General features: G+C 49.5%; 3 protein-coding genes across 4 annotated transcripts; 1 reads left to right on the top strand and 2 right to left on the bottom strand.

Annotated features, from left to right (window-relative positions):
• Window positions 1–631: 631 nt before the first annotated feature.
• On the bottom strand, window positions 632–2,294 carry cox7a1 (cytochrome c oxidase subunit 7A1). The gene is made up of 4 exons (XM_077612326.1): window positions 2,133–2,294; window positions 1,377–1,463; window positions 1,106–1,190; window positions 632–834 (listed from the first exon to the last, which is right to left on the bottom strand). The coding sequence occupies exons 1-4, from the start codon at window positions 2,145–2,147 to the stop codon at window positions 776–778; spliced, it is 246 nt and encodes an 81-aa protein (XP_077468452.1). The 5' UTR covers window positions 2,148–2,294; the 3' UTR covers window positions 632–775.
• Window positions 2,295–3,146: 852 nt separating this feature from the next.
• rnaset2l (ribonuclease T2, like) lies at window positions 3,147–5,833 on the top strand. 2 transcript variants are annotated; one of them, XM_077610677.1, is made up of 9 exons: window positions 3,147–3,408; window positions 3,508–3,639; window positions 4,043–4,110; window positions 4,174–4,231; window positions 4,303–4,370; window positions 4,506–4,619; window positions 4,683–4,731; window positions 4,974–5,051; window positions 5,539–5,832. In XM_077610677.1, exons 2-9 carry the CDS (start codon window positions 3,508–3,510, stop codon window positions 5,749–5,751), a joined length of 780 nt encoding a protein of 259 aa, XP_077466803.1. In that variant the 5' UTR covers window positions 3,147–3,408; the 3' UTR covers window positions 5,752–5,832. The 2 variants fall into 2 exon arrangements, with proteins under 2 accessions (XP_077466803.1, XP_077466804.1); XM_077610678.1 differs by lacking the exon at window positions 3,147–3,408 and having other exon boundaries at window positions 3,424–3,639; window positions 5,539–5,833.
• A 425-nt stretch (window positions 5,834–6,258) lies between these two features.
• LOC144083611 (protein furry homolog) lies at window positions 6,259–27,937 on the bottom strand. The gene is made up of 58 exons (XM_077611592.1): window positions 27,267–27,937; window positions 25,743–25,900; window positions 25,132–25,185; window positions 24,332–24,601; window positions 23,422–23,501; window positions 23,271–23,351; window positions 22,754–22,922; window positions 22,145–22,237; window positions 21,967–22,065; window positions 21,759–21,860; window positions 21,566–21,669; window positions 20,974–21,082; window positions 20,814–20,900; window positions 20,575–20,746; window positions 20,384–20,516; window positions 20,205–20,312; window positions 19,309–19,549; window positions 18,895–19,068; window positions 18,712–18,813; window positions 18,384–18,631; window positions 18,139–18,322; window positions 17,349–17,476; window positions 17,213–17,270; window positions 17,044–17,135; window positions 16,792–16,964; window positions 16,434–16,579; window positions 16,259–16,369; window positions 16,004–16,158; window positions 15,841–15,940; window positions 15,629–15,767; window positions 15,358–15,563; window positions 14,870–15,016; window positions 14,631–14,790; window positions 13,932–14,001; window positions 13,767–13,861; window positions 13,447–13,564; window positions 13,274–13,377; window positions 13,057–13,194; window positions 12,818–12,980; window positions 12,534–12,646; window positions 12,276–12,469; window positions 11,933–12,027; window positions 11,299–11,606; window positions 11,134–11,231; window positions 10,897–11,061; window positions 10,684–10,824; window positions 10,483–10,590; window positions 10,316–10,408; window positions 10,167–10,241; window positions 9,990–10,118; window positions 9,737–9,901; window positions 9,348–9,478; window positions 8,842–9,046; window positions 8,309–8,458; window positions 8,005–8,241; window positions 7,812–7,922; window positions 7,291–7,475; window positions 6,259–6,770 (listed from the first exon to the last, which is right to left on the bottom strand). The coding sequence occupies exons 1-58, from the start codon at window positions 27,400–27,402 to the stop codon at window positions 6,512–6,514; spliced, it is 8,169 nt and encodes a 2,722-aa protein (XP_077467718.1). The 5' UTR covers window positions 27,403–27,937; the 3' UTR covers window positions 6,259–6,511.
• Between the last annotated feature and the right edge of the window lie 43 nt (window positions 27,938–27,980).

Below are 27,980 nucleotides of genomic sequence, written 5' to 3'. Positions count from 1 at the left end.
TTCGACTGTCGGAATGATTTTTTTTGTATTTTAATTGATCTATTATTATTAGTGTTATAAAAACGATGTTCGGGGACTTTCTAGGATGGCCAACAGGTGCTTCCTGTTTCTTTAAACGTCGCGTCATGTGACAGGAAGTACAATCCCACTGTCCCGGCGAGGGGAGTGACTAATGTTTGACTTCCTGCCGGACCTTCCGCTCGTGCCGGAGAGGAGAGCGAGCTCGCTTGATTAGTACAAAACAAAAGACACTTCATAAACATTAACATTCATTTAACTCACAGCCTCCCATTAACCGCAAATCATATATTAAATGTTACTTAAGTCGTTATATAGAGGGCAAAAAATGGCTAAATATGAGGAAAAATAATATCAGATGAATGGCCAAGTGTTATTATAACCCTTAAATGCACCCATTATGACTTAAGGGGGGGAAAACAGGGCACTTTAAACATTGTTTTAAGTCATAGTACACAAGTTGTAAGAAATAAATCGTACAAAATAGTCTGATATTATTTTAAAGCACTTAACAGGCTGGAAATTGTCAAAAATAAATTCACCATCAAGGGCGACCTGTTTGTGTAGCAATGGCGCCCTCTTGTGAGTGAAAGCACAAACAACGTGAGACCTATTGGGACGTTTGTTCCTTCTTTTATTGGACGTCATTGTCATTCTGTCCGTATTTTTGCTAGTTTAGCCTAACGTTCACGGACGATGTCAGTCAGGTGTCCAGGAAGGAGCCGGTGCCAACCGGTGCCAACCGGTGCCGACCCGTCTAGGCCTTCTTGCTTGGCATGGAAGCCACCAGCAGCCAGTACAGCGAATAGACGCCACCTGGGAGTGGAGCCAAGTGTTGATATTTCACAGGGCACGTCCATTAGAGCTGCCACTGTCAAATTCATTCATCTAAAAATCTTCCAAATCCCCCTTTTTACCCTAGAAAATAAATATATATGCTATATATTTTTTAACTATTGATTCAGGATTTCAAAATATTTTTGAGGAACCCCCCAAAAAGAGGCGGGGGGGAGTAAAGTGGTCTAAACGATTGTTTGTGGCAGCCCTAATGCCAATCAAAGTTTTGACGGCGTCAAGTGTTTTTGACCTCCGATGGTGAGCGCCATGGTCGCCCGATAGAGAAGGACGTCAGTGGGGCCGCCCTTCACGTGCACCGGCAGGCCGTTGGGCTCCTGTTGCCATAGAAACGGGCTTTTAAAGGGAGAAAAGTTGCCTTTCGACGGGTTCTCGTATTGTTTCTTTGTTTTTAATCACGTCTCAGTGCCACACAGGCCAATGGACATCCAAAACCATCTGAACGGATGAGGGAGTTCACCCGGATTGGAGGTCTACGGCCGTCAGCGGCAGGTCACGCTTACCTGGAACAGTTTCTGGGCTTGCGGGACTTTGTTGCTCAAACGTCGGCACGACGCCGTCGGCCAGGCGGACAGCAAAGTCCGAACTTTCTGGGGTGAGGGGACGGACAGAACAGGAGCAGTTAATGTTTAAGTAATTATAAACATATATATATATATGAATTTAATGTTATACATATATATACATACATATATACATGTATATGTATATATATATATACATATACATGTATATATGTATGTATATATATGTATATATGTGTGTATATATATGTATAAATATCTATATATGTGTATATATGTGTATATGTATGTGTATATGTATGTATATGTATGTGTATATATATATATATATATATATATATATATATATATATATATATATATATAATACTGAATAATATACTTAATTAAAAACATATTTCACGACAGCCCATTATGTCTTGGTCTTTACACTATTATTTTGAAACTGAATGACAGCGATAGACGTCGACGGCAGTAAAAGAACGGGTTGGACGTCTAGAACAGACAACTTGCGTCTAGTTTGTACTGACAGCTGTTGAGAAAATAACAAAAAAAAACACGGTAGTCCACAAACGGCGTCCATTTATCTATTTGAATGCGTAGCTCGTATGACACAGCTGACCTTATAACTTTTAACATTTGATATGAATAGCCCAACGGAATGCACTACCACGACGACGACGGTGGCAAGATGGAGCAAAATGTTCAAAATATACTAGTTTTAAGTTGCTTTACCAGGAGTTGATTCATGTCTTTGCCAGCCAAAGTCCTCTTGCCGTTTCACCTACTAATCAAGGACGCACGTGCGTAACCAAAACACGCACATGCGCAGATGGCATTCCGGCGGTTAAATTTAGATTGTAATGTTTACCAAGTTCGCAAATTCAAGTACAAGCAATTTATAGTTAAAAAATCCAAATAAACAAAAAAGAATGTACGAAATGCAAAGAGAAGGTAACAATGTTGTCATGACTGACTTTGACCAGCAGAGGCCGCGTTCGTTACTCGGCATGCAAGGCCAAAGTTGAACTTCGCATTTTACAGCGAAGAGATGTAATTACGTGCAGTTACATTTTTATAATAAAACTAAGATTTGCTACGTCAAGTGTGTGCGAATTGACTTACAATGCTGTATATTCATGAATGCATTTGTGGCTACTTTGAGTGTGAGCAATTACCTTTCCTTAAGTTGTAGGGCGAATTCATTGTTGTACTCGGCTCGTTCAGCCTTTGACATTTTCCTGCTCCAAAGTCGCATTCTTTTCAGCAAATGCGAACTAAACTTCTAGGGGCACGTTTATATCACATGTATAAATATATATATATAAAGTATATAGCCATTTGTTTGCATGTTTTCGATGGCAACTGTTGCGCTCGATGTTTTTCTTGTGATCCTTTTTCACTTCCGGCTTTGCTCCCCGCGTTTTTTTGCACACGAGACCTAGGTTGGAGGTCACGAGTAAGAAAAATAGCTGTCTCTTGCTATGCCGGAGATTATTTACATAGAAAATACATTTTTATTCGTAATTAATGACCAAAAAAATTTATTAAAATACGAATTAAAAATATTCTTAATATTTTATCAACACTTCTAAACAAAAATATATAAGTACATTTAATTTCCTATAAAAAAATAAAACGATTTATTGTGCTGATGTATTTTCAAGACTTTAGAATGTTTTTTTAAAATATATTTTTACAATGAATAAGTTCACCCATGATCTTTCAGCAAAATATACACACAAAATCTATGTATACTATTCATAATACTTTTTTTCCTTTTACCAATCTTCATTAGAATACATTTCAATTTATATTCGACAAAATGATATCAACAATTACAATGTTGTTTTTTTGCAGTCTGTATGCAGCTGTAGGATTAAGGTTAGGTTAACCCGGTTTATATTTAAAAAGAGGAACAAGTTACTACAAGGTTTCCTCTTTACACTTCTTGTTTCATTTTCCCAGCTAGTTGAAAACGCTCTGTCAGCCGCTCGGACACTTGCTTACAGTAAGTCGCCACCATTTTATCCGTCTGCTATGGATGCATAAAAGTGTATATATTATTTTTTAAATGTCATTATTTTAAATATACTTACTTTTTGGGAAGATGCTACTATGTTTACTGGCCTTGGCGGGCGCATCAACGCTGCTGTGCGCGGCGGCAGAGAGCGAGAACAAGCCCTTTTGCTCGTGGACATGCGCCGTCTTCACGTTGCAGTGGCCCGGAGCCTTCTGCCAGGTGACTTACCGTTACAAATGGATCGGACGTCAATTGCCGTCGATTCCGTGGCACAAAATGAAAGCACAGTGGTACCTCGTCATACGACCGCTCGTCATACAAAATGCTCGTCTTACGGGGGAAATTTCCATCGAATAATTCGCCCGTCATGCGGTCAAAATTTTGTGATGCAACCAAGCCAGGTGGCCATGGCATTTTTTTTTTGCATCTCTTTCGTGTATAACAATATTAACGAGCACCGGATGAGTTATTCAGACCAGGCATAGAGGTACCACTGCATTTTGAGGGAGGGAAAAATGGGAAAGGCCAGCCATTGACAGTCCCAGTCGAACTGGATGAGAGGTCAAACGCCGTCCATACTCACGAAATCTGAAATCATCAACTTTTTTTGTGTGTTTTCCAGTCTCTGGACGACACTTCCCTTTGCAAACTTCTTCCCGACGTCAACAGCTGGCTGATCCACGGCTTGTGGTAAGCGCCGAGAGCGTCGGCTCGGACGTGGAGACGGACGCTTGACGCCGTCTGTCTTTGCAGGCCGCAGAAGATCCAGCAATGCTGCCGTTGTTGGAACATGTTCGCCTCTGACGTGCAGGTGAGCTTGCCGTCCCTCCCTCCCTCCGTCTGTCTGTCTGTCCGGCGCTTGACGCGTCGTCCATCCTTCAGGACATTCGGGGGCCGCTAGAAGAAAAATGGCCGTCTTTGTTGACAAGTCGATCCAGCTTGCGTTTCTGGTGAGTTCGGGCTAAGAAATACGGAAGACTGTTGATTTCTGGGGACGGACGTCCATTCGGCCTTCCCAGTCTAAATGGATTGAACGCACATCAGCGTTAAAGCATTTCTTCTTTCTGCCCCTTTTTCTGGGCCAGGAAAGACGAGTGGGAGAAACACGGGGCGTGCGCCGGTTGCGTGGAAGGTCTCAACTCTCCGTTGGCGTACTTCAGCACGTGCCTGAAACTCCGACAACGCTTTGACCTGCAAAAGTGAGCCGAGGCGATTGCGTCTATCGTTTTGGGCCGGCGTGATCACCACCATGTCTTTTGCAGAGCGCTGGAGGACGCCGGCGTCACGCCGTCCTGTCAGCGGCCTTACAAGGTGACCGTTTTTACACCCTTCAAACTATCTAGTCATTAAAAAGTCCGTTTTGGGGAAGAAAAAATACCTACAAATGTGCCCATACATTTCCAATGCCAAAAGGCACAAACACGCTTCCATTCTGTCCTTACATGATTTTAACCTAGGACTTGGAAAAAAAGAAAAAAATCAGTATCTACTTAGAATTTGAAATGCCACGAGCGAGTCAAAGAGGAAAAACGAGCATGTGTTTTTTTGCGCAGCTGGCCGAAGTGCAGAAGGCGCTGCTTCCGCTGGCTGGGGGGGACAAGATGGAGATCCAGTGCATCAAAGACCACCAGGTGCTTTTTCGAGACCAGACATTCATTGCATGGCATTGCACGGAATTAACATGCGTGTGCGGTCTTTTGGTCGCCGGTCTTTTGGTCGCCCGGACCCAAACAACGGGCGACCAAAAAAGCGACGACAAAACAAGGTAAAACAAGACGGTCTACGCATCAATAAAAGCCAACAATGGCCATGAGCAGTTTCACTGAGCCCACGTGTGAGTGTAGAAGAGTTTGTCTGTACACGCGCTGTCCCTTTAAGAAGCGACGTCCGTCAGGGTCTTAGTTCTCCAACAAAAAACACTACAAGTCCGGGAAATGTGGAGCTTTTCTTTAGCCTAATAATTACTAGGGCATTAAGTATGACTAAATAATAATTCACAGTTTGTATTTGGGGAATTTGAGTAACGATTTAAATGGTAATTATCAATAACCTTCCGGGCGACCAATCGACTGCACACGCATTAACATGAATGACCAAACGAAATGGACTTGTTCACAGGAGCGGGAGGTTTGGTTTCAAACCAAGATCCAACTGTCTCGCAACATGAGCCTGGGCTGCCCCCACGATAGCGGCGGCGGCGGCTCCTCCGGGGGTCGCCACCACGACGGCAAAGATGGCGGCAGCTCCTCCGGGGGCCACCCCTGCCCCGACGGGGAGGCCTTCTACTACGTCCCCATCGACCACCAGCACCCACTGCGCCCCTGCGGGTGACCCTCCTAACCTCCACGTTATGGAATAGCCGATTTGGGGGGAAGATTCCTTTAAAAATAAATAATAAATAAAAAACAGGCCTTGGTTTTTGCATTTTCTGCCACTAAACGACCAAAGGCTTCAAGAGACGAGATCGTTAGCGAGCTCACAGTTGATTTCAGGGGCCATTTTTGGATAATTCCCATTGCTTGCTGTTCATTTTCAGCTCACTTCCTATTGTTTTGGGGTCATTTCCTGTTGATTTGATTTGTGGGGCATTTTCATCTCACTTCCTGTTGACGTGGGGTCATTTCCTATTCATTTTGGCGCAAATGTGGCTTTCTTCCTCTGCATTTTTAGGGCTGCTATGATGCTACATGGCTTATCAGTACTGGGAATCCATAACGTCCTTCTCACCTTAAGAGAGAACCAGTTCATCATCACATGAAAAAGAAAAATATCGTTTCAGACAAGAATATTTCCAGCTCAAACTGGTGCACGTCTGCGCTAACAGTCTATTTCGTGAGCTCTCTAGTTGGATACTTCCTTTTATTCAACCAATAAATGTTTTCTTCATTCTAAGACACACAATTTTTTACAGCATCGGAACACTCCATCTTCTATGTCAAATATGTATCTCCTCTACATGTGCAAACCACATTGCAATTTGCTCTAAATAGCCCGGTACGAGAGCGCTACTTTGGCGGCCCAGGCAAAAACCACGCGCCGGGCCTCGGGCCGCCACTTTGATACGCACCTTCGCGTTAGAATGCATTTCTTTTTACAGCGTGGATCCGGAAACCTTCGCGTCGGGCAGGAAGGCACCGAGCCGGGGCCGTCGCCGAGCGTGCCGTCGCAGCTCCCCGTCGAGTCGCGTGAGGCGGGCGGCCGCCCGATCCAGGTCGGGCTCCGGGCCCACCAGCGCCCAGGCGCCGGGCCGGCCCGCCGTCCGGTGCCGGAAATAGACGTTGAGCAAGGTCTGGATCTCGTCCTCCTCCTCCGACGATGGCTCATCCGAAATGTCGTCGGTTCGCGTCGTTCTGGAAGTTGGAAAGTGGAAACCGTCATCACCTTTGGGGTTTATCATGGGCGGGCGTCCAGTCCGCTCCAAGCGTGGCAGAGAATGAAGCCAGCCTTTCCACTTGGAATGGATTGGACGTGGAGCGCCGTCAACAAGTGGACAGAGAGGATTGGAGCGATACATAAATACAGTTGTAGTTATAAATGGTACTCGGACGGACGTTTGGTCGCCGGACGTTTGGTCGCCGGACGCTTGGTCGCCGGACGCTTGACAACATGACAGAGAGTTTACTGTTGAAACCAGGTCTCAAAATTATATTCACCCGAGCGACCAAACGTCCGGCGACCAAATGTCCGGTCACGGTTATAAATAGAGTTGTGATGAAAAAACACGATATATAGAAAAATAAAAACTGCCAAAAATGAGAGATTTTTTTTTTTTTTTTTAAATCATAAAAAAGTAAAAAATAGAAAAGCAATAATTATAAGTTTAAACATAATGAAAGATTAAGTATGACTTTCCTGTTATTTTCTCCTTACCTGCGCTGGTCCCGAATGAGTCGGAAAGCCGAAGCCAAGGCGCGCTGGCCCTCCGGGTCTTCCAGGATGGCCCGTGCGGCCGCCTCGGACCAACCCGGGGAAAACGGCGGCACCTCGTCACCTTCCCGCATCGCCGCTCCAAGCCGACATTTCAAGTCGTTCAGCTCTGCAGACATGTTGCTCAGCTATGGAGATAAAAAAAAGAAAAAAAGTCACAACTTCTATACCAGCGGTAGGAACCTTTTAAATTGCGAGTATGGCTCTCAAGGAAGAACATTTGAAAATAGGAATTGTTTATGGCTCTCCCTTTCAAAAAGGTTCCCTGTTCTATACAGTTTATATCAGGGGTAGAATTGTTCAATTTCCTACAATTGGGAATAATGGAAAAACACAAACTTCCTCTATTGTTCAAAAGGAGAAATGAACGAATCTTAAGTTTTGCTTGTAGGCCAACAAAAACTGGGCCGCGGGCCACAGTTTGGACGGGCCCAGTTTACGGACTACCTGGTCTGAAATCTTACCTTTGGGAGAGAGCTGATGGCGTGGACCTTCTCCATCATCTTCCAGTAGGACTGAAAGAGCAGCAAGAAATGAAAGTGGAGCTTGTAGAGTCTTTGGCGCAGCTCCACCAGCTGGAAAACACCAAAACAAGCCCTTTGACTCCAGTTAAAGGTACGGAAAGAGTCGATATGGAAAATAATTAAAGACGCTCACCTTTTGGTCCGGCGGATCGGTGCCGCCGGGGCTTCTGGGAAAGCTCCTTTCGTGGTCACTCAGCCACTGCCAATGAGAAACCAGATGAATTGTTAGCAGCTCATAAGGAGCTACCCATTGAATTCTTGCCACGCTTACTGTGAGCAGCGCCCCCTTTTGGCCGTTGTAAGTATCCAGGTATTCTTGCAGTTCCAACACGCCAAATTTGATTTTGTCCAGGACGCCGGTGGACGCCACCTGCCGACGCGGCGTGAGCACAGGTCTTTCTTAGCCCAGGTATGACCACGGCGAACGGGGAACTCACTGCGTCGGCGTCCATCAACAACAGGGGGCAGCGCGCGCACGCGCTCAGCGTTTCTGACGAGCCCAGGTATTTTGCCGCCCATCCCGCCGGGCCGCGGTCCAGGTGACGGGCGGCGTCGCGCGTCAGCGACCTCATTTGCCTCCGGACGCTCTGCCGGGTCAAAATGATCCGTTGCTGATGAAACGTACACTTGTAAAGTCATTTCGATAGACTGCAGAAGCGTGAAAAGACGTTTTGTGGCCCCTACCAAGATGGCCTGAGGGCGGCCATCTTGGTAGGGGCAAGCTTCCCATCAAAGTCGATGTATTGAGAATGAAACAAAGGCAGAGACATTTTTTTTTTCTCAACAGATTATTTGATCAATTTCCAAGTATTTGCTATTTACTCCGTGGCTTCCACAGACATCTAATTCATTTAAAGCGGGAGGGTTGGCAGCATATCAAGCCTCGTGACGATGTTTCGTTGTCAGTGGAAGCCAACGGATTGATCGAAATATTATATTTGGGGAATGATGGTCATTTGCGGCGGCGTACCTGGAAGAGGCGAGCGAAGGCGCGGAAGGTGTAGACGGCGCAGGAGCCGTCCGAGTCGGACGCCAGCCGCTCCAGGTGCGCCCGCCAGGCACCTTCGCCGTCGCCGTGGCCGCGGGCGCACGTCGTCGGCCGGTACGCCGCCAGGATGGACGAGAAGAAGGGCGAGGGCGGAGGCGTGACCTCATATGGCTCCTCCTCTGACGGACTGGAGGGGAAGGCTTGAGATTTTACTTTAGCTTTGCTTTGTTTTGCTTAGTTTAGCTTAGCATCGTTTAGTCTTTTAATATAAATTTTTGAAGTATCAACTTTTTTTCCATTTTTTTTTTTAAAGCTTTTGAAAAAAAATGGCACTATATTTACTGATTTTTTTTAAAATAAATGTCAAATGAATAATAAAAATACATTTTTAAAAAAGCACTTGCACTGTTTAACGATAGGATGTCCAATCATTTGAACATCGATTAAGTGTCAACGTGCGCTTCATCAGGGAGTGAGCGGCTACGTACCTGGCCACGGCCACGTTCACGTCCACGTCCTTGCAGAACGAGTGCTCCTCCTCCAGCATGTCGCCGTCAAACCCGCGACAGACGGAGAGCGACTCGTCCGCCTCGTCGCCGTCTTCGTCCGTTTGCCAAAACTGCGAGAGAGCGACAAACCCAGAGGCAAAAAATGACCGAACGAACGCCACCGGCTGAGTGCTTAGCGCGTCGGCCTCACAGTGGGGGACCTAGGTTCAAATCCAGGTTGGTTGCGTGGGTTTTCTCCGGGGACTCCGGTTTCCTCCCACATTCCAAAGACATGCATGGTAGGCTGATTGGACGCTCTAAATTGCCCTCAAGTATAATCACCGTCGACGCCAGCAAAATAATTCATACTACAGTTAGCGAGATGGTACCGGCTGCAAGCGGGGCACGGAACCCTCCTCTGAGGACCAATCCCAATCGTCCGAAAGGGGCAGGGCGTGGGGTAGGAGGAGGTCCTCGCCGCGTCTTTGGCTCCGCCCCTGGTCGTCTGGCGAGCGACGCCGCACGCCCCAACAGAAGTTGTCCGTCGTCTGGCCCTGCCGCCAAAGCGAGAAGAAAACAACAGTGTCGGTTAAAAAGGCCTAACGCTGGACTATTCTTTGACCAGAAAAAGTGCGAGCTGACCTCTCCGTCGTCCAGGAAGTCAAATTTTCGGAAGACCGGGACTTCTGGGCTCCCGTCTCGGCGGGGCGCCGGAGCTGGGACGGGCCGCCGCTCCGTCGAGTCCGGCTGGCCGCAACCGGAGAAAATCCCCTGCCGTGCCAAAAAAGTCGCCGTGCGGACGGAGCGGTCCGGTGTTACCGAAGGGTTTTTGGCGAGAGCTGTTTCCTGCCCGAACAGGGACAAAACCTGCAGCAGTTTTTCGCGGGTGCTTTTCTGCAAAGGAAGAGAAAAAGAAAAAGCTTTGAAGCCTCCAGTCCAAAAAGCCAACCTGATTCGATTGACATTACATCGGACGCCGCCCCCGAGGCCACGGAGGGCCGGGGGCCGGGGGTCACCGGCGCGCTTCCCCTCTCGCCACGACGCCGACCAATAACGGGTGTCTAAAAATAAAGAAACAAAGGAAAAGTTGGGTCAAGTGGCCACTCCGGAAAGTCAAAGAAAAATGGCGGCTGACCTGCGATACGTCAAAATGGAAGTCCAGCGTGTTCCCGGACTGCGCCGGACTGGCCGAGCGCCTCACCACCAGCTTCAGGACGTTCAGCGCTTCCCTCCAGTGGACCGTCTGCACACGGTCAAGTCGAAAATAAAGATATTAAATAAAAAGGGGTTCCACGCAAGTGCTAAAAGTCAAAGACCAATTTGACTGGTGGCCTACCTGTGTAAATTTCTCCACCGTCTTGAGCACCCCCACGTTGAAGGCCCCGACTCGGACGGCGTTCAGGTCCACGTGACTCAGCAGACTGTAGATCATTTGCAAAATGCTCCCCTGCGTGGCGGGGAGTGTCGTCTCCAACATCTGCGCCAAGAAAAATGTAAAAAATGGATTTGTGCCGTTGGCGGGCGGTTCCGCTAAGATGCTCCCGCCCACCTGGGCGGCGTACGCGGGCAGGTGAGGCGCGGCGTCCGGGAAGGCCTCCGGGAGGTAGCGGCACACCGCATCCAGCCATGAGCGGCCGTCGCGCGCGTACGAGCGCGTCTGGTAAAGCGTCATGACGTGGGCCAGGTTGGACATCTGGCGCTCCTGGGCGCACACCTGCGAAAAAGGAAAAAAATGACACAGTAAACCTTTTTTATGGCGTTTTTTTTGCATTAGTATTAGCCAAACCCGAGCGATCCTCTCGGCGACATCCCGGCAGAGGGGCGTGGGGGCGTCGAAAGCCGCCAGCAGGTGCGGCAGCGTGCACAGGACGTTCAAGGGGAACCCTGGCGGAGATAAGCCCCAAAATGGCGGCCGACTTTCGGGAACGTACGTCCCCGGGGGTCAACGTACCCGGGTCCCGAGGGGCGTCCGTCAGCCTCCGGAAGAGCTGGAGCGCCAGGTGGGCGTCCCAGGCCGAGGCCTTGAGCAGCACGCGGCGGAGCCCCGCCCGGCCGCCGGGGCCCAACCGGGTCGCCACTTTCTCGGGCGAGACGCCGGCCAGCGCTTTATTCAGGAGCCTCAGCGCCGGCCGGTACTCCCACTCCGAGGCCGACTCGGCCAGGGCCGCCGCCGCCCAGAAGACGGCGGCCAACGGCTCGGAGTCGCGGCCCGGGACCGACGGGGGCTCCGAGGCGCCGAGCGGATCCGGAGAGGACCGTCTGCGAGCCAAGGGGGAAACGTTAGCCATCGCATTTCATTCCAATCGGCAGTTTGACACGCCTCATAAAAGCCGTGACCGGACGTTTGGTCGCCGGACGTTTGGTCGCCTGGACCCAAACAACCGGCGACCAAGCCTAATAATTAAGAGCATTAAGTATGACTAAATAATAATTCACAGTTTGTATTTAGGGAATTTGAGCAACAATTTTAAATGGTAATTATCAATAACCTTCCGGGCGACCAAACGTCCGGCGACCAAAAGTCCAGCGACCAAACGGCCGAGTACCCATAAAAGCACGGGGAGAACGTGGGAAATGTCGCCGACCTGCTGAAGATGTCCGCGGGCTCGTGGTCATTCGGCGATGGGGCCAGGTGGTCCGTCACGCATTCCAAAGTCAGCAAAACCTCCATCACGTAGCCCTGCAAAATCACCCATTTGCAACTCACTATTGGCAAATTCACCCACTGTAGGAACGTATTTTCGCTGCACTCAAAAGTTCATCTACATCAAGTTAAGACGGTCAAGAACAAGACAAAAATGTACCAAAAAAATCCAAATCAAAACCGCGGATCATAAGTCAAAGATGGGACTTTTCAGAGTCAAATAGAAAAAAAACTACCGGTCCAAAGGATTCTGGGAGTTTGTGTATGCTGCGCCGTGGACTCACCTGCGCCTCCTCTCCTTCCTCCCCAACCACCTCGGCCAGCTTGGACAGCAAATGGAAGACGGCGCCCGGGCGGACGGGCCGGCGCAGGCGCAGGGCTCGAAAGACCTGCAAGGAGCGTCCGGCGCGGTGGCGCGAGGAGCCGCCCAGGCCGGCGCGCAGGGCGACCTCGCTCAGCCGCCGCTCCAGTCGGGCGTCTTCAAACGGGCGGCCCGACGTCAGTCGGCGGCCGTCGCCGTTTTGGCGCTTTGCCTTACTTACCGCATTCTCCAAAGGCGGAGAGCACGTGGCGGGTGAAGTTGGTCAGCTGCGCCAGGCTTTTGGGAAACGGATTCTTGGGCGAAGTGTCTTCGTGGCACCACAGGGGTCCGCAGCTTACACAAAAATCAAACATTTTAGTTACACTTTTTATGAATGTTATCTTTACGATGGATTCATTCATTTTCTGCGCCGCTTATCTTCACGAGGGTCGCGTATTACCGTATTTTCCGGAACATAGACAGTGCTACGTTAGCCCCTTAGCTAACCTCGTGAGTTCAAATTACCTGCTGCTTAAAAACTCCATCAGCTTTGTGGTATTCTCGCTTCTGGTTGGGGGCCGGTCGCCGCTCCTCCCATCCGGACTCGGACCGGACGGCGGGGACGAAGAACGCCGAGCCGAGTCCAGCACGGGAAACGCCTGCCACTCTCCGACCACGTCCGGTGTTCCTGCCGTATCACAACAGAGGAAACGGAGCGCCGTCAATTAGCGTTAGCATTACCGTTAAGCCTTTTCTTCTCTCACCGCATGTCAAAGAGTGGGATTGCCGAGCGGTCCGGGGCGATAGCCGGGCGGCGGGCCGCCACTGCCACAGCGCCATCGCCAGGTGGAGGAGGAGGCGCTTGCTGTGCTCCAGCACCTCTGCACGCCGGTGGTCCAAGCCTAGAATGCGCAGCCATGATGACATTCCATTTATAGCTTTATTTCTTTCAAAATGCAAACGGTTAACCCGGCCACCCACCCAGAATGGCGGCGTGCAGCAGCAGCGGGAGGTGGGCGGCCCAGTCCTCCCTCACGCCGTGGTCCACCACCAGCTCCGTCAGGAATACGACGGCGACGTCGCACCTGCGGCGGGGTGGAAAAGGGGCTGGCTACGCTGGCAAACTCCAAGACGGAGCCCAGTGGCGTGCGGACCTGTGAAGCGGCGTCCTGGTCGCCAGGTTCTCGGGCAACAGGTCCGCCAGAGGAGCCCGGCGGACTCCGTCGAGAGGAGGCGGGCGCTCGCTGGCCGACGCCCACGCCGAAGGTTCACCTGGGACGCAAACGAGAGAGGAGCAACGCTTGGAGAACCTCCTCGACGTGAGTTTAGCATGGGGAGACGCCCATTTGAAGTGGGACGGCCGGCATGGTGACAAAGAAAATGGGTGTTCCCGGTCCACGGGTTTGCGTGGGTTTGCTGCGGGTCCTCCGCTATCCTCCCATAATCCCAAAAACCCACAAAAAGCGGCACTTACGGTGGGGCGGTCGCGGGCACGGACGCTCGCTCTTTTCTCGCTCGTAGCCGTAACGCCATTCCAAATGCTGTTGTGCTCGCGTGGGGTGCTCCGCCCTGAGGACGGACAGAAACAAATCACATACTTAGCGGGAGGGCGCCGACTCCAAACTCTAATCCAAAGTACCTCTCCTCGTTGTCCTCGTCGTGGTCCGTATCTGGGTCCGATTCTTGGCCCGCCACCAAAGACGCGGTCTCTGCGGAAGCAATCCAAATCACGTTACATCCATATTTTTTTTAAATTCAATCTTATCTACATCTATCGCTGTTATGACTCAAGATGTAAAAGTCCATAAATACAATTATTTTAATATACGGTAAAGTGTGTAAATTGTAAATTGCTGGGGGAAAAAAAACATGGCTAGATTGTGTTTAATGTCCATATTTGTTGTTACAAAATGAGTGTATTTAGTAGTTTGGTAAAGACGGACGATCGGTATTTGGCAGCTGAGTAAATATACCCTAGATCCGAAACAATGTTTATCTTAGCTTTTTTTTTTTTGTAAAGGAAAATCTCTTTATCTCATTATGTTCGATATTAAAGTGGAAAACAGAATTTTACAAAATGATTTTTGAACTAAAAACAGAAAAAATGATTAAAAAATGACAATTATTGATTTAAAAGGGGGAAAATCAGGAAATATAATATACATGTATAATCTTCATTTTAATTTGATCCTAAAACAGAAAGTCGGCACTCATCATTGACTTTCTCGGGCCACACAAAATGATGTGGCGGGCCAGATTTGGCTCGTGGGCCACTACTTTGACAACTGTGCCCTAGGCCATCTTTTTTGAAAACGATTTAAGCGTAGACTTTTCCCACCTGGGATGTTGGCGGCCACCTGGCCGAAGCCATAAAAGGGTGGGGCCTGGCCACGGCGCGCCGCCGGGTCGACAGCCTCCGTCCGCGACAACTCCGAGAGCAACCGGTCCACGGTTTCCGCCGTGTTTTTCCGACACAGGTAGACCACCACCTTCTTGATCTAAACACAGGTAGGGCCGAGGTGAATAAGCAACTTATGCCACGGGACGTCTTTTGGACTGGCGCGGGAAAGCTCTCACGGAGGTCAGCAGCGGCGTGTCGCTAGCCACGGCGCAGAGGCTGATGAGGAAGTGCAGCGTGGCGTCCAAATTGCGGCTCCGGTTTTCGTTGCACGCCAACGCGATCCAGGCCTTTTCCATTTCGGTGCCGGGTAAGTCGTCTCCGTACTGAAAAAAATATATATATATATATGTGGCGACCAATCATTCTTGTGAAATGAGTCAAAAGAAGTCCATTTGAACTTTTCGATTCATTTCTAATAAAAAAAATATTTTAATGATTAGTGTTTTCTATTTTTTTAAATTTTTTTTTTTTTACAAAGGATCACAAATTAAAATAATATATTAATACAAATATTTCTCCCCTTTTTATTTTAAAGTAAAATATTGTCCGTTGAGTTTTTTTTGTAAATTTCAACCCATGTCCAGAAATCCCTTTTCTTCTCCATCTCTGCGAGTGGCACATTTTTTCTTATTGTCGGCCAATTGGACTCGAAGCAAGACCTTACCTTGGCAGTCATGTACATCAGGTTGTTGAGCACCACGGACGTGGCCGGCGGGGAACCGCTGGGGTGACGCCAGGCTGGGGGGGAGGCACCGTCGAGGCCGTCGTCGCCGCCGCCGCCGAGCTCGACGTTCCCCAGCCAAGGCAGCAGATAGGTCAGCATGACCTGCCTCCCTTCGCCGCGAGCGGCGGGGAACCTCCGGCTGACCTCTGGAGCAAACACGTCAATGAGTGGATAGCCCGAGGAAAGCGCGGACAAAGACTTTGTAGCGAACCTGAAAAAAGTGGGAGGGTGAGTTGAGGGTAGGTCGCGGCCAGCCGGCGGGAAAGCTCCTCGGGCGAGACCGCGCCGCCGCCGCCGTCGAGGACGCTGCCGGCCTTCTGGGAGTCGGCCAGCGGCCCCGCCTCCAGAATCTGCATCCAAGAACAGTGGGCGGGCGTCAAGCCGAAGCTACGCCTTAAGCCCCGCCCCCGGTCTTCGCCTCACCCGCATCAGTTGCAGCGAAATGTCGTAAATCTCTCTGTTGGCGTCCCACGCCTTGAAGAGCGCCAGATTGAGCAGCGTCACCGCATCGCTCGGGAACTCCCTGCGGGGAAATTCACAGGGAGGGTTAGGGACCGGCGCTGGACCGCCGCCCGACCATACGTACCCGCCGGCGCACGCGGCGGCGATGGCGCCGAAGCAACCCGAGGCCAGATTGTAGGAACCCGAGTAGCAGCGGTAGGCGGCCCACTCCCAGAGGTGGACTTGCTCGCCGTTAAGTTCCAGGAGGAGGACCAGCAGCTCGCGACCCAGCCGCTGGACCTGACGAGTCCATAGCCAATAGTAGTTGGGCTGTCAAATTTGCCTCCTTTTTGCCTCCCATTCCCATTTTCCGTTCCCAAAGAAAAGATCGGTCGCCGACCTGCTGCTCCGGGCAGGCCAGGAAGTCGTCCAGCCACTCGTAGAGGTAGCCGCCCAAAGACAGGCCCACGTTGTCGAAGGCCGGACCGCAGCACAGGACGGCGGACGCCGCCTGCCGGAGAAAGGGACAGCTCCCTCTTGCGGCCGTTTTTTAACGCCCGCCGACAACATCGTACCTTCAAAGCGCTGTAGCGGTAGCGCGTGATCTGGCCCGCCGGCGACGGGGTCAAGGTCACGCGGAACGGCCCCGCCCACTGGCCGAAGAGGACGAAGAGGTGATGTCGCAGGCTCTGCTGTGGGAACAGGAAGCGCCTGTGGTGCACTTCCAATTGGAGGTGGGGAAAAGGATGGACATTGTCACAATAAAGATGAAAAATATGTGCAAGATGGCTCACTTCATTTTGATTTAGCTCGAATTTGGGCCATATTCAGGTCCATTTCATGTACACGCTTACGCAAAATGGCCACGTCAATGGCCGAGCGGAGAAGCTTGATATTGTTCAAGAAGCCGGCCCAGAAATAAGAGGCGACTACCTGGCACACGTTGGATGAGGTGGGCCACCGTGGCGGCAAAGTGAGCGCGGCTGTCCTCCAAGATCTCCGAGTCCCTGTCGTCCTCCGCTTCCAGGAGCGTCCTGCTGCAGTCCACGTAGTCCAGGAAGAGGGCGCCGAGGGCCAGGGTGTCGCGCTCCAGAGCTCCGCTGGCGCTGCGTGGGACGGGACGGACGGCGGGCAACGAGTGGGTGACCGTGAGATTTTTCGTTTTTTTTGGCCAGCGGACGCCACCTGTCGCTGAGCACGCCGCCGTCCGCCAGCAGCTCCAAGATGCGCAGCAGGTGAAGTCGGAGAAGGTCGCGGCGCTCCCGTCGTTTCTTGTTCTGGAAAGAGTAGGCGCCGTCTATCTTCAACATTTCTATCTCTCTTATTTTGTATTTTGGACGCAGAATCAACGCACCTCAGGTCTTCGTTCCAGCGCTTCTTTCATGAGCGGATGCAATTGTTCCACAAGTTCTCTGAAGCCAGACAGACGGCATCCATCAGATTGCGCCACCTGACAGCCAGCCTGCTTCCGTTCAGTTTTGGGTAAATACCTGAAGATCAGGGAGTTGGCACGGCCCAAGCCCAGAACCAAGGCCTCGGTCAGCTCCGCCTTCTCCGCCCGCAGGAGGGGAACCCAGCGCTTGAGGAGCCAAGACGCGGACGGGCAGTCCGCCACCACCTGACATGGCATACGAACACACGTCTTATTTCACATGTGTCAAAGTGGCAGCCCGGGGGCCAAATCTGGCCCGCCGCATCATTTTGTGTGGCCCGGGAAAGTCAATCATGAGTGCCGACTTTCTGTTTTAGGATCAAATTCAAATGAAGAGTATAGATGTATATTAAATTTCCTGATTTTCCCCCTTTGAAATCAATCATTGTCATTTTTTAAACACTTTTTTCTGTGTTTTTAGTTCAAAAATCATTTTGTAAAATCTAAAAATATAATTAAAAAAAGTTAAAATAAACATTTTTTTAGATCTATAAAAAACAGAATATTCGGGGCTTTTAATCCAGTTCTTTTAATCCATTTATTAAAAAAAAACTTAAAAATTATATCTAAAATAGTAAAATCAAGTTGACGTTAAAGCGGCCCGTGAACCAACCCGAGTCTGACACCCCGGTCTTATTTCGTTTATTTATTTATTTTTAAATTGGACATTCCTAAATGAGCTTTCTCTTAAAACAGAATCCAAACTTGATTTTAATGGAGTAAAATTCTATGTATATAATATCTTAGGAATAATTAATAACTAAAAATAGGTAAATGAGAACATTTATAGGAAGCTGTTATTCATTTTACCTATATAAAAAAAAATGTGGGTGGGTGACATCTCTTACCTTGTTGTCATGGCCGGACGCGCAGTCGGGCGAGGCGGTCTCGGGCGTCGACGTTCTTGGCGGGGTCGCGCTGGCCATGCCGGGTCTGGCCGTCCCCATGCAGAGGATCAAATAGTTCCGCCACAGGGCCACGTGACCATCCGCCACGCCCCCCGTGCTCGTCTTCTTCACGTTGGCCGGGTTACTGGCGGATTTCAATCGTTTCAAATAGAATCATTTCATGGTAAACACGGCCGGACGCTCACTTTGGGTCGACGGCGGGCACGAGCATCCGCAAGCGAGCAAAGGCATAGGTCCAGGCGTAACTCAGGGCGGCGGGGCAGCGTTTGGGCAGGCGGTCCCGTCGCAACAGGCCATACAAGCAAAGCGCCCAGGGGTCTTTGGCCGTCCGCGCTCCGATCCACGCGTGCGACGGGCTCCGGGTGTCGTGGCGGTCGGCGACCAGCCGGGGGTTCCACTCGCTCAGTCGCCGGAGGTCCACGCGCGTGTCGGGCTGCGAAAGAAAGAGTGATTCCGGGCCAACAAAGACCTCCGGTGTGTTGGGAGTTTCCTTCCGAACCCGACTCGGCTCACCGCGTCAGAGACGGCCGCGTCGGAGACGGCCACGTCGGCTAGACCATCGACGATGGCGGGACTCAGACGGTCCATGACCTCTATCAACGGTTCATCGTCATCCTGCAAAAGACGAGGCGGGACCGCGGACCAGTGCTAGAGGGACGCGGCTCACGCTCGTACCCACGCCACCTCGGGCCTCACCTCGGACTGGCCGACGACGGCGAAGAGGCCGCCGACCTCCGTGAGGATGTTGACCGCCAGCCTCCGCGTGTTGAGGTCGCACGAGCAAAGTAGCACGAGGGCCAGACCCTCCACGGCGTGCAACGCGGCGGCGCAAAGACCGCCTTCGCTTGCCGTCTTCGCATCGGTGCTGGTCTGCAATCAGTTGTTACATGAGTGAATTCCTAAACATCTCAGAGATTTGAACTTGACCAATTTCTGCTCAAATTTTCCACTTAAAAGTCATTGAACAATTAGCTAGTTTCATCATAGAGTTGCATTAGCTCCATTAGCTTTGCGCAAGTTTAGTTTAGTCTTAGCGCCATTTAAAATAATAATAATAATAATAATAAATCTAACATTAGCCTAGCTTAGCACCGGCCTCAAGACGTGTACCTCAGCCCCACGGAAGCTCCTCCCTGCCGCCGCCTCCGTCAGTTTCCACTGGTTGAGCAGCTGGAGAAGCAACTTGAGCGATCCCTCCAACAGGCCTTGGTGAGCGTCGTGAACCTCGTGCAGCACAAAGGCGGCGAAGCCCAAAACGATTTCTTCCCGCCAGTCCGAGAAGTCCACCAACAGACTTTGCAAAGAGTTCTGGGCGATGAGTCTCAGCTCGTCGTCCATGTGGATCGTTAGCCTAGCGCAAAGGCAGAAGGTCATTTTTCATGCGTCACCCGCCCATTTTCGGAGTATGGACATTCTTTAACGTAATCGTTTTGCCTGGACTTTTTGGATCAAGCGATGCCTGCCAACTCTCACAGTCAGATTGAATTTCCCCCATTTGACGACCGGTACACAGTCGATTGGTCGCCGGTCTTTTGGTCGCCCGGAAGGTTATTGATAATTAGCATTTAAATCGTTGCTCAAATTCCCTAAATACAAACTGCGAATGACTATTTAGTCATACTTAATGCCCTAGTCATTATTAGGCTAAAGAAAAGGTCCAAATTTCCCGGACTTTTATTGTTTTTTGTTGGAGAACTTGTTAAGACCTGGACTGACGTCGCTTCTTAAAGGGACAGCGCATGTACATACAAAGTCTTCTACACTCACACGTTGGCTCAGTGAAACTGCTCATGGCCATTGTTGGCTTTTATTCATGCGTAGACCGTCTTGTTTTACCTTGTTTTGTCGCCAGTCTTTTGGTCGTCTGTCTTTTGGTCGCCGGTCTTTTGGTCGCCCGTTGTCGCGGTCGGGGCGACCAAAAGACCGGCGACCAAAAGACCGCACACGTTGACGACCACGTTAAAGCCAAAGAAACCAGACGACATTGACCTGGTCTGCCGTCTCACCTGGACAGCAAGTCGATTAGCTCCGTCTTGGACATCCCGTCCGGCATCAGTCGAGGAATGGCGGCCACGCACGTCCTGAACAAGTCCATCTTGGGTTTGCGTTCACCTCTGCGAACGAGTTCCAGCGATTTATCACCAATCCGTCATTGCGCCGCTTTCGTCCGTCCGGTGGTACGTACGTGATCATTTCTTCGGGCTCTCTGTTCAATATCTGGGCGTGGGTCATCATCATGCCGCGCCCCACCTCTTTGTCCAAGCGTCTCAGGATGCAGTCCACGGCCTTCCGGACGCGGGGATAGTAGTGTGACATCCCTGAAGAGGGAGACGACGCGACGTTAGCCCGAAAAGGCGCCCGCGGCGACGGCCTCACCGATGGCTTTGGCCTCTTTGTCCGTCAGCGTCTTGCTCAGGTACGTCTTCTTGGCTCGCGGGGCGTTCCCCGAGGGAAAAGTGCAGCCGGTGTCGGGCATGGGAGGCTCGCTGTCCTTCCGCTGAAGATTGTCGGCCACCACCAGGAAGGCTCGCAGGCCGATGTTCATTCTCTGAGCGGATAGACGACAGTTCCTTGACGGCGCTCCCACGGTTGTCCGATGTATCCCGTGCGTGTACCTCCGGATTGAGACTGAAGGACTTTGGCGGTTTCCCCACACTCAGGAGATCCAAAATCATTTCTTTCATGGCAAAGTCCAGTCTTTCCTGACGTGCGGTGAGAGAAAAGAAGAGGCGTTTCACAGAGTCCAAAGAGAAAACGTTGGCGTTATCAATTGACCTGCGCTATAAATTGGACGATCTTGACAAAGATGTTGAGCGGCATGTCTCGGGGGACCACGCCGCGAGATCCTTTGGGGAAAAGCGTGGCGACGATGGCGTTGAGCCGACTGCAGAAAAAAAATAGACAGTCTTATAAATGGCCTGACTAGAATGTGCTACGCTAAAGATGTTAGCTTTCCAGCAGGTGTTCTTCACCAGTTTTTACAAGTGTTGCGCTCAAGACCAAAAGATTTGCCCAAATCAGGTAGAACTGAGTTTACGTCCAAATCGTAACCCGATCAAGATTTACTTTACGTCGAGGATCGCTGACATAAAGTCAAGATCAAGACCTGATGAACATTTGCTCCAAGATAAATTCCACATGAATTGTTTTGGGAGTCAAAACCAAGATCTGATCAAGACTTGCTTCAAAATCAAGGTCAAGATGGAGACTTTTTGGCGTCAAGAGCAAAACCCAATCGAAATTGCGTCCTTTGGGTTATTCCCAAATCAGACCAAAAACTTCAAAGCGTCTTGAACCAAGACCGGTTTCTCATTTGCAGACATCATCCAGCTAGCTAACTGGCTAACTGGCTAGCTGGCAGGCTCACCCTTGCGTGGCGGTGTTGCTCTCGCACTTGATCCGGATCACGTAGACCCACAGCAGGCGATACAGAGACTCCAGCGCCACGCGAGCCATGTCGGGGTCTCGGCTCTGCCGACCGAACGCAACGGAAGGTCACGACCCGACTCGGCGGGCTCGCTAGCCACCAAAACGGCAAAAGCGGCGAAAAGCGGCCTTACCTTGAGATGGGACAGACAGTTGTTGAGGAAGACGTGCCATCGGCTCAGGAAGAATTGCTTCTGGCTGACACAAAGCAAGCATGTCACCAACGGGTAAAAAGCCTGCGGACACGGCGAGAAGAAAAAAAAGACCGTCGTTTTTTGGCTTTCCGGGTACACTACACCCAGAAGTCTAATCTGCCATTTTGAGCGCATTCCCAGGACTGACCAGCGCGTGCTTCTTCCTGGCCGACAGGTCCAGTGTGCTGTCGTACAAGCTGTCCACAAAGTTCCTCAGGCAGGGCACGTTCACCTCGTTCTTCACCGCCTGCCACGGAGCCAGACCTTCGCCAAAAATATCCCGAGGCGTCCCATACGCCCACCGCGGGGTCAAAAAACAAACTTACCGCCGCGACAGGGACCAAAATTTCCACGAAAAGCCCGGCCAAAGCGTGCTTAATGTCCTTTTCCTTAACTTCCAGGAAGTACTGGGCGCATTCCTTCAACAAAAACAAATAGTATGGAGTTATTCCACAAATTCACCCTAACAAAAGTGAGTCAAGGATGCTAACGGACTGATTTCTTTTTTGTTTTTTTGATCAAGCTAGCCTGATTTTGGTTTTGTACAAGATAGACGAGAGGCCAGATTTCATGTACCGTATTTTCTCGCATATAAGCCGTATTTGTATCTAAAAAAAATGATGAATGAATCAAGGGTATGGCTTATATGTGCACAAGACTAGTAAGCCAGTACTGTGTCGGCAAATTAACATTTACTATTTGTTGGTTATTTTTTGTTTTGCAGTAAGAAAACAACCAGTACTGGACGAATGACTAACTTCCTTATGATATTGACCCTAAGAATGTCTCCAAAAAATATCTTGTGCGATGATTTTTCTTAAGATTTTCCCTTCAAATTAACACATTTGAAAATTGGGAATATGGGGGTGGGGCTTATACGCGAGAAATTGTCAATGTAAGCCATTTTGAGGCCATTTTAAGCGAAAATACGCTACCTGCGTGAAGTGAAAGAACGCTTCGAAATCCTCCAGCGGATACATTTTAATCCGGAAGAACTTGAGCCCCACGATGAGACAGACGGTACTCTGGACCACCCGTGGACTCTGCTCCTTCTGCCTCAGCTCCTTCAGCTCCGCCATGAACCTCTTCTTCACGGCGGGAAACCTAAAGACGGAGACGACACCGACGGTCACTTCCCGGGAGTCGGAAAACCACGGAAGTGCTCCGGATGCTGCAATCTTTTCCAGATGCGTGGCCCCCGTTTGACTTCATCTATTTCATCATCCCTAACTCCGTATCTTGCCCCCGTGGGAACAAAACGCTTATCTTGACGCAAACATGGCGTGAGAAAAAGAGGCTTAAATAGATGTGGAATGGCGCTCTGGTTCCGTTTAAAAACAGAGAGCGGGCACACATCATTTTCCAGTCCTAATTTGGTGAAATGTCCAAAAATGGGAGCCCCCCCCCCCACGTTCCGGTCGGAGAATCTGGCAAATGTACTCTCGGACTCACTTGGACTGAGCCAGGACTCCGATGACCTCGGCGTAGAGGTCGGCGACGGTGCGCACGTCGCCGGCGTTGAGACCGTGACATCTGAAGATGGAAAAGCGGACCAGGGTGAAAGAGCAAATGTGAGCGGATAAAAATCAAAGGCTTTATTTACCCTTCTTTGCGTCTGAAGTGCTTGAAGGCCAAGTGGATGACCTCATCCACTGAGGCGTCGAGGACAGGGTGAAGGGGCATCTGGGAGACCAATGGATGTCAGTAGTAGCATTTTTATTGCATTCTGCACTGAACAACATAAATCTAATCTACAATATTGTACGCTTACCTACAATATCTATCTACCTAGCCTTTAGTAACACTTGTTCAACCTTGTTGTCATCACACTATTACGCCTTATCATACAATATATTATCTACCTTCTATCTATGGCAGGGGTGTCAGACTCGGGTTGGTTCGCGGGCCGGACCATTTTAGATATAATATTTAGATTTTTTAAATTTATAAATGGATTAAAAGAACTGGATTAAAAGCCCTGAATATTCATTTTTTAATAGATCTAAAACAATGTTTATTTTAGCTTTTTTTTTAAATATATTTTTAGATTTTACAAAATGATTTTTTAACTAAAACACAGAAAAAATGGATTAAAAAATGACAATGATTGATTTAAAAGGGGGAAATCAGGAAATGTAATATACATCTATAGTCTTCATTTGAATTTGATCTCAAAACAGAAAGTCACCACTCATGATTGACTTTCCCGGGCCACACAAAATGATGCGGCGGGCCAGATTTGGCCCCCGGGCCGCCACTTTGACACGTGGTCTAGATCCTTTTAAATGTAAATATTCTTTCATTTTTATATAAATATTTTTTTGACACGTGATCTACGGTATGTAGCTACCTAGCTACTTAACTATATCCCTCCATATTCTAGCTCGCTACTTAGAGTATCGATGCCTCTACCTAAGGTATCTAGCCATCTTTCCGTTGATGTAGCCTCTAGCGACTTTGGCTATGTACTAGTATCTATCTATCTAGCTAGTACACACCCGCTCAGGTGTCACCTGTTTGAGCAGTTCTATAAGTGCCAGGCAGAAGATGAATTCCACGGCCAGATCTCTCCTTTCCGGCGAATCGTCCCTCCGCGGCACATCGCTGGAAAAGACGGAAGGGGACGATGAGAGGAGGCCGAGTGGACTTTTGTTTTTTTGGGCTCCGGCACGGTACCCCCGCGCTCGCTCCTCCGGGCCCAATTGACGTCGACGCCAGTCCAGCACGGTGCGCAGGACGGACGGCAGGCAGAACTCGGACAGGGAACTCATGGCGCTCAGCAGCTGTCGGGGGACGGACGACAATTGCCATCAATGCCAAAAGTATGCAGGGTGCTCGTATTAAAAAGACTTAATCACACGTCGGGATGGAAAGCGGACGGCCCGGGGCGGGACGGGCCGGGACGGGCCCTCGGGGAGGGAGAGGAAGGAACGGGCGGGTCGGGAAGGCACAGGAAGGGAAGGGAAGGGAAGGGAAGGGAGGGGACGCCGGCCGGGCGGCCGGCGCGAGCCGACACAAGCCGTCCCTTGATTGAGAAGAAGGAGCGCTCTGTGCAAATGGGGCGGGTCCGGCCAGTCCAAACGCCGTGGGGGCCTCGAGGTCCCGAGCGTGTCTGGGCTCCCGAATCCAAAATAAGCTGTCGAGCACGCGCTAACTTTTCCGTGTAAAAGTCTCCAGCTGAGAAAGCCCAAAGTGCCAACATTTGCGACGTCACCGTCGGCGACCGAGGGAGCCGAAGGAATGCCGCGGGGAGCAACAAGAATGGTCATTTCTGTTTTCTATCATATGGAAATAAGAAGCGAGCAGCGCTTACTTGGTCAAAGTGAGGATCTTGTCCCCTCTGAAGAAACTTGCTCAAAGGCTTTTCCTGCCAAAACAAATACAAGGAGTCGTTCCTTAAAACACACCATTCATCATCCATTCTACCCAATTGGTGCACAAGGCTTTCCCAAAATTAAATAAATAATCAATGAATTCACTTACTTAATATTGACTAGGATTAGAGAAGAAGAAGAAGAAGAAACAAGATTGTATTTACCTAGAGAAGAACTCATTCTTGCTACCTTGTCACTTCTTTGCGGCTCAATTCCTGATGATTTGGGATTATTTTTACATCACTTCCTGTTCATTTTGAGTTTGTTTTTTTGCATTCCCAAGTCACTTCCTATTGATTTTTGGTCACTTCCTACTCATTTAAGGGAATCTTCAAATCATCGCTTGTTGATTAGGGCTCACTTCCTGTTGACTTTGGGCTATAGCAAAGTCATGTCCAACTGATTTTGGATTTTTTTTTGCCCAGGTCACTTTCTATCAATCTTGGGGCCATTTAAAGATTTTTTTTGGGGGTGGAGTTGTATGAGAGTGGAGCTATTGGAAATATGTATAGATCTTTGGCTAGCATGTGCTATTGCTGAGCGGACTCACCAGCGGGTCGGCCACGATGACCCGGATTTTGCGCTCGGAGACGACGGCGAAGGTGGCGAAGATGCTTTTGAGGACGTACTGGCCCGGTTTGCTCTCCGGGTCCACCGCCATGGGGGCGTCGCCCACCCGGGGGAGGCGGGGCTTGTGCTCGCCATCACCTATGAGCCCAAATAACAAAAGTCTTTGGGTTAAAATAAAGCGGTCACATTTGTGGGGACTTGTGTGCATGTGCAACATATCCATCTAAAACATCTTTGAATTTAGTTTTTGACCCCCCCAAAAAAATCCAATTGACAAAACAATTCCAATTTCCAAACTCCCTCAGTTACCTTAAATAAAAGCACAAAATGAGTTTGCACTAACCGCTATTTTTTTGCCATGAAATTCCGGCAAAATTTGACCCAAACTTTCTCCATACATTTTCAACGCCCCACATGAAATCCCCCCCGAAACATTTCCATTTACTCCTATTGATTTTCAACTCTGACCCACAAAAAGAAGTCTTGGCTGGTGGTCATGAACTCGACTTAAATTGCCAGAAAAAAATGACCCTGAAGTGGCTGGAAAATGCAGCCAAAAATCATCTGAAAAGCCAGCCAAATTGCACTTGGTTTATCGCGAGTAGACGTCCAATCCGTTGGATGTGGGAGGGCGGCAGCCACCGTCGGAGCCACGGATGACCCGGGTTTCGGGTGGCAAACGCAGCAAGGGACCTACTTTCCAGGATGGTGGGCCTTTTCTTCTGCCGCGTCTTTTTAAGCTTCCCCCGAAAATCCGGCGAGGGGAAAGCATCCGTTGGTCCGTCCGAGGGCCCCCGCTCCACCCCGCCATATTCTGTCATCTTTCCCTTTCCGTCTCCCTTCTGCTCTGCGATCTGCCTGCCTGCCTGCCTGCACGACGGCGCTAAACTCCAAGCGCTTCAACTCGTTAGAAAAAGGAAGAAAAAAAAAAGGAAAAGTCATGAATTGGACAGGTATTAAGTTACATGGATGGCCCCTCCTCTCTTTGGGGCCAAAAAAAAAAGGACGAGCGTATCCAGACAAATACGGTCTGGCGCTCCCGCCCCTGTGGGTGGCGCTCTTGAGCAAACGAGATGCAAAAATAATAGCTCAATTCCCTTCCAATAATACCCTGCCGCCCCCAAGATGATGATTATTTGTCACAAGACTACATTTGTTTGTTCTCGTGTTAGACACGACAACTTTGGAAGTCCAGTAGATAAAAAAAATGAAATCATTGACAAATAAGAATAATAAAACGAAAGGATATTTCCTGTTTGTTTGTTTGCTAGCTTATACACAAGTGAAACGTTCACATTAAAATGTGAATAATTGCACTGATGCCGAAGCTCCCAAAAGTGGCAACAATTCATCGGTGGACGATGAAGGGCCCCGATGGAAATTACAAAGTGGCAAAGTGGTTCCAAAATGTGAACTTGACACCCCTGACCAAAATCCAACCAAAGGGGAAATAAGGCGAGATCAAAAAGACCTAAAATGGCAAGAAAAGAAGAAAAAAAGCTACCTGAAGATTCAGCCATTTGACTCCCTTGTGGCTCGCCGTCCGTCCGTACGTCCATCTGTCCGCTTTCCGTCTCGCTTCTTTCGTCCTCTGTCCCTGAATAATGCAGAAGGAGGCGGTCATTCCAGACAATAAACATATCAGATTAAAATGTGCATTTAAACGGGTTACTACATCAAGCCTTCATTCATACCCCAGCTGAGAAGACCCCAGATTGGTCACCAGTCTGTGGAGAGACAGAAACACTGGCACCGAGCGGGAATCGATCCCACGCTCGCTGGGGCGAGCCCAGCACCGTATCAGCGGGCGGTCCTTTTTAGGTATTCATTGACTTCAATATTTAATGATGCATTTTTAAAAAGGCTTTGTGAGGAGAAGCGGGACGGAGAACCAACCAATAAATGTGCTCATTTACATTTATGTTCACATTTCTACTTACCTACAATACATCGAAAGAGTCTTTTTACAGCAGCCTGTAAAATGGCTCATTTCCAAGTCACTCATTTCATTTCCATTCAGTAAATTCAGATTTTTTTAAACATATCTCATGAATTAGTATCAATTACTTTGGTATTTTAATTGGATATTTTTTTCTTCATTTCATTTGGCCACTCCTGCTAGCAAAATAACTACCAGGAATCCAGCAGATGGTGCTAGAGAACCAAAAACTCAGGACAAGACTGAAAAAAAGGAGAGAAAAGCACTTCCCGCTGGGGG

Source organism: Stigmatopora argus, chromosome 10 (genome assembly GCF_051989625.1).
Source record: "Stigmatopora argus isolate UIUO_Sarg chromosome 10, RoL_Sarg_1.0, whole genome shotgun sequence".
In the NCBI taxonomy this organism is placed as follows: domain Eukaryota; kingdom Metazoa; phylum Chordata; class Actinopteri; order Syngnathiformes; family Syngnathidae; genus Stigmatopora; species Stigmatopora argus.
The sequence above is the reverse complement of the archived record's forward strand: the minus strand, read 5'-3'. Positions and strand labels throughout refer to the sequence as shown.

What these genes read in the sequence shown, in the direction of transcription:
- cox7a1 (XM_077612326.1), bottom strand. An exon ending in AAGCCCAGAAACTGTTCCAG is followed by an intron (nt 1,191 to 1,376) that starts GTAAGCGTGACC and finishes CTATGGCAACAG; the next exon opens with GAGCCCAACGGCCTGCCGGT. An exon ending in CATGGCGCTCACCATCGGAG is followed by an intron (nt 835 to 1,105) that starts GTCAAAAACACT and finishes CTCCACTCCCAG; the next exon opens with GTGGCGTCTATTCGCTGTAC.
- rnaset2l (XM_077610678.1), top strand. Translation starts at nt 3,508, where the DNA reads ATGCTACTATGTTTACTGGCCTTGGCGGGCGCATCAACGCTGCTGTGC. An exon ending in CCTGTCAGCGGCCTTACAAG is followed by an intron (nt 4,732 to 4,973) that starts GTGACCGTTTTT and finishes TTTTTTGCGCAG; the next exon opens with CTGGCCGAAGTGCAGAAGGC. An exon ending in AGTGCATCAAAGACCACCAG is followed by an intron (nt 5,052 to 5,538) that starts GTGCTTTTTCGA and finishes ACTTGTTCACAG; the next exon opens with GAGCGGGAGGTTTGGTTTCA.
- LOC144083611 (XM_077611592.1), bottom strand. Translation starts at nt 27,402, where the DNA reads ATGTTTATTGTCTGGAATGACCGCCTCCTTCTGCATTATTCAGGGACA. An exon ending in GAGCCCGAAGAAATGATCAC is followed by an intron (nt 20,313 to 20,383) that starts GTACGTACCACC and finishes ACTCGTTCGCAG; the next exon opens with AGGTGAACGCAAACCCAAGA. An exon ending in ACACGCCGCTGCTGACCTCC is followed by an intron (nt 14,791 to 14,869) that starts GTGAGAGCTTTC and finishes ACCTGTGTTTAG; the next exon opens with ATCAAGAAGGTGGTGGTCTA.